This window comes from Oryzias melastigma, linkage group LG8 (assembly GCF_002922805.2).
Source record: "Oryzias melastigma strain HK-1 linkage group LG8, ASM292280v2, whole genome shotgun sequence".
Taxonomy (NCBI): Eukaryota; Metazoa; Chordata; class Actinopteri; order Beloniformes; family Adrianichthyidae; genus Oryzias; species Oryzias melastigma.
In genome coordinates, this window is record NC_050519.1 from 5996171 (window position 1) to 6000404 (window position 4234).

The 4234-nt window shown below is 41.2% G+C and overlaps 2 protein-coding genes across 2 annotated transcripts in view; one reads left to right on the plus strand and one right to left on the minus strand.

The window, feature by feature from the left end:
- Positions 1 to 1191, minus strand: part of p3h4 (prolyl 3-hydroxylase family member 4 (inactive)) — a gene marked incomplete at its 3' end in the record, with an annotated part of 6170 nt that extends 4979 nt beyond the window's left edge. The window contains 1 exon segment of the mRNA XM_024273072.2: positions 487 to 1191. Within this exon segment, the coding sequence (XP_024128840.1) occupies positions 487 to 939 (453 nt within the window). The 5' untranslated portion in view covers positions 940 to 1191.
- A 1751-nt stretch (positions 1192 to 2942) lies between these two features.
- The window catches only part of fkbp10a (FKBP prolyl isomerase 10a), a 7846-nt gene continuing 6554 nt past the window's right edge, over positions 2943 to 4234 (plus strand). The window contains exons 1-3 of the mRNA XM_024272539.2: positions 2943 to 3299; positions 3443 to 3588; positions 3658 to 3847. Coding sequence (XP_024128307.1) covers positions 3106 to 3299; positions 3443 to 3588; positions 3658 to 3847 — 530 coding nt within the window. The 5' untranslated portion in view covers positions 2943 to 3105. The remainder of the gene's footprint in view (positions 3300 to 3442; positions 3589 to 3657; positions 3848 to 4234) is intronic.

Genomic DNA, 4234 nt, shown 5'->3' on the forward strand with positions numbered 1-4234 from the left:
AAAAATCTACTCAACCCATGGAAAATGTTGTTTTACATACAGAACATTTCTAAACCTGTAATTTTAAAGGTTTATGCCTCTTGTTATCATATAACTAAATAATGTATGACTTAGAAAAAGCATATTTTTCAGAGTTTTTTCAGAGATTTATCCTCATATTTTGGTTTTGAGAGCTGAACTGAGCCGCAGTGCAGCTCTGTGTGAGAAGAATGGGGGGATTGTTTGAGGGAACACTGGAAGAGACGTGGCACATGCTCAAAACTGCACTGCAGGAGGGCTCAGCACCAAAAAATGCACCTCTACTTAAGGTTTCCTCAGTTCGTTGTTTTTGTCCTAAATGTTGCTACGCGGTAAAATAGTCCCCTATATTTATAACTAATAGTCCACATAGAGTTAAAAATACGCATTTGTTTTTATTTTAAAGTTCATGGTAGATTTTATGGTGAATTTAGAGAGTATAAATGTGTAGCAGAAGAGACTTCTCACCTGATAGTGCGCAAACTGAATGTACCGATAAGGTATTCTTTCTTCAAAGGCTTGCAGTAAATCCCTCCGCGGGTACTTCAGTTTAAAAACGGGGAACTCTTCTTTGCAGCGTTTGAGGCACGCGGCTCTCAGCAGGACGTGCCGAGCCACGCGGAGGGTGACGTCCGCCGGGAAGACGGTGACGTTCTCCCGGCTGACGGAGCTGCAGTTGCGGCTACAGAACGCCTCGCTGTCCCGCAGCAGCCGGTGGAGCCGCAAGCTGAGCTCCAGGTACTTGACGCTCTCCGCCCAGTTCTGCGCCGCGTACTGCTCCAGAGCGTAGCTGTACGCGGTCTCCAGAGGAACGATGTCCTTCTGCGGGAAACTTCGGAAGCTGTACTTCTCATACTGAGCCCGCGCCAGGCCTGGGATGAGGAGCGCCAGGAGCACGCTTCCCAATCCCAGGAGCTTCATCGCCTCCTCCGACGGGAGTCTGTCCCGGTTTTGAATGGACTCGGAGCCTTCCTCTTTTACCAGAAGCTGCTCATGTCCTCTTGCACGTAGGCTGCGAAGATCCGCGGTGGGATAGATGCTGAAAACATCAGCACCTGGTCCGAACTTTCACAATAAAAGCATACAAATCAGGATGCTGCTTCTATAGAGAAATACGCATTAAAAAACTAACATGTTTCCATCTATATGTACTTTAATCAATAAAATCCAAGTTATTATAATAATTTAAAGCTTCTTTTTTAATAAATTAACCATATTCTAAATCTAAAAAATATCAGAAGCAATGCAAATTAATCAAGTGGTTTATTTTGAAGGTAAAATTTAGAACTTCCGGTTTTAACTGCCTCAGTTGACAGGAATGTCACTTTTTGGATTTCATGGAGTAAAAAAAATCATATTATCCCCAAATAATGCAGAAAACAGACGAAAATGTAACTAAGTAACTATTTTTGAAAAACAAATATTTTTATTTTTATTAATATTTAACGTCGGATAAAATAAGTTGGGGTTTTTTTATTTAAGTAATAGTCATTACAACAGTTATATATATATATTTATATATATAGCAGGGAATTCCTTTAGGGTTTTTTTAAGTTTGGGGTCATCTCTCTGAGTCAGGTTTTGGTTTTTACACGTTTGCAGAATTCCATTAAGCGGTGGGTGGAGGCTGGAGGGACACTCCCCCCCCCCCTCAATCCCTGGAGCATAATTTTCCAAAAGGAGAGTCAAGCTGGTGAGAGTAAAGTGGAACATGAGCAGAAGTTAGAACATATTTCCGTAAATATTAAAAGCACAATTCAAACATGATAATAGAAGAACTATTTGCAGAAAAATACTGTATTTCTGCATTTGGGATCTACGTTTTTTTTTATGTTTTTTTTTAATCATCTTAATTTTTTAGGCTATTTTGGAGTTTAGCTAATATTTCAGACACATCCTAGCTTTTTTGGCTATTTTCATTTTTTTTTATTTTTTTTTTAGTTTTAAGGGAGTTCAGCTAAAATTTCAGCTACATGCTAGCTGTTTTGGCTAATTTATGCTTTTTTTGTTTCTTTTTTTAGGCTGTTTTGGAGCTAGGCTAATATTTACAAGCTTGCTGTTTTGGCTAATGTAGGCTTTTTCCACTTCTTTAGGCTATTTTAAAGTTTGTGAGTTTTTTTCAGCTACATGCTAGCTGTTTTAGCTAGCATAGGAGTTTTTCATTGTTTTTTAGGGTTTTAGGCTAATTTGGCATTTAGCTAATATTTTAACTGGCTATCAATTTCAGCATTTTCGGCTATCAGTACTAACATATTCAGTTGCCAAATTCAGCTTACAGCATTCAAACTAGCATTATTGCAGGTAATGCTGTATATTTAGTTCATAATTATGTTAAGAAATTCTTTTTTAAAAGTTAAAGAAATAGTTTTAGAGTGTTCAATAAATGTTTATCTTGTTCTGGCCGCAACCTTGATTTTGACACCTTGATTAGACGGATTGTAGGGATGCTGCCCACCTGATACATTATTCTAAAGGAGAACAGGTTCTGAATGGATGGATGGCACGTTAGCACCACAGGTCTTGCTTTCACGTCAGGTTTGGTATTCTGAACACAAACTTCCTCTTTGTCATTTAGATCTATATATCTGTAGATCTTTCCTCATGTCAGCTAATAAACTGCACAATGCCTAAAGTACTCTGAACATTTTAAAAATGTTTTTAGTGTTATTTATCATCTATCTGATAATAGAGCTACAATAACAATGTAATTTCCCCTTTCACTAAAGATCTATTCTATTCTATTTTATAGGACCACATTAATTAACTTTAAACTCTAAGCAATTATGGCTTTTTTACATTTTAATTAAAAATGCGTATTATTATAATTAATGTTAAATTGTTAATATCATCATATTATTATGTATTTATTAACTCATTTGTTTATAAACTACGTTGGCACAAAAATGACTTTTATTTTGAAAACCAAACCCGGAAGTTGAGCCCGGTTTCCCGTCTGCTTGACAGGAACAGCGTTCCAAACTTGTTGCATCTGCCTCCTGTCCTTCCTCTGCTCCTGTTGAACCGCATCGCCGCGCTGGCTGTGGTTCTCCGGCTCGGTTCTGCTGTTCTCTGTCCTCCCGAGTGCGAATGGATCCGACCAAACCTCTCGAGCTCCTCATCCTCGTCTGCGCGGCGACCTGCGGCTCCAACCCGCTGGTGGACATCGTTGTGGATCGGTACCACATTCCCAGAGTTTGTCCTCGTGAGGTGCAAACAGAGGACTTCGTCCGGTACCAGTTCAACGGGACTTTCCATGAGAACGGGCAGCAGTTTGACTCCAGGTGAAGGTGCTGGCAGTACTGCACATGCGCAGTTTAGTTCTGCAGCTGCTTTCCATGGATGGGTTTTGTTATAACAATAAGTCACATTTTCACTGTTGCTCTCAGATGTTGAGCATCTTTGTGTCATCTTCTCGCCTCTGCAGCCATGACCGAGGCAAAGCCTTCATCAGCCAGGTGGGCCTGGGCAGACTCATCACCGGGATGGACCGGGGTCTCCTGGGTATGTGTGTGAATGAGCGCAGGAGGATCACCGTCCCGCCTCACCTGGCCTATGGCAGCATTGGAGCAGGTCTGTGCAGCACGACTCTTTGAGGACCCGTGCTGGTTTGTGCCAACTCTGTGGCTGTTGGTCCCACAGGTGGGGTCATCCCTCCTGACAGCATCCTGGTGTACGACGTCCACCTGCTGGACATCTGGAACCCAGAAGACAAAGTTCAAATCCGCACGCTCAGCAAACCCGCAGCCTGCAGCCGTGGCGCCTCAGCATCCGATTTCGTCCGCTACCACTACAACGGCTCCCTGCTGACGGATGAAACGTTTGACTCCAGGTGAAGCTTCACCCGACACTAGTGGTGCCACAAACCATTATTTTAATAGTCGACGAATCACTGATAATCCGATTAGTCGACTAATCAGTTCATGTGCAAACTGGATGTAAAGCACAAATTTTAAACTCACTAAAAGCTAGATATGTAGCATTACCTGCAATATTGGTAGTGTGAATGCTGTAAGCTGAATTTGGCCCCTGAAGATGCTAATGCTGAAGATTCTGAAACTGATAGCTAAAAACTCTGAAGCTGATAGCTTAAATTGTTGAAAAGGTAATAGCTGATAACGCTGAAGCTGATAGCCAGCTAAAAATAGTAGTTAAATGCCAAATTAGCCTAAAAAAACTGAAAAAAACCTTAAATTAGCCAAAACAGCTAGCATGCAGC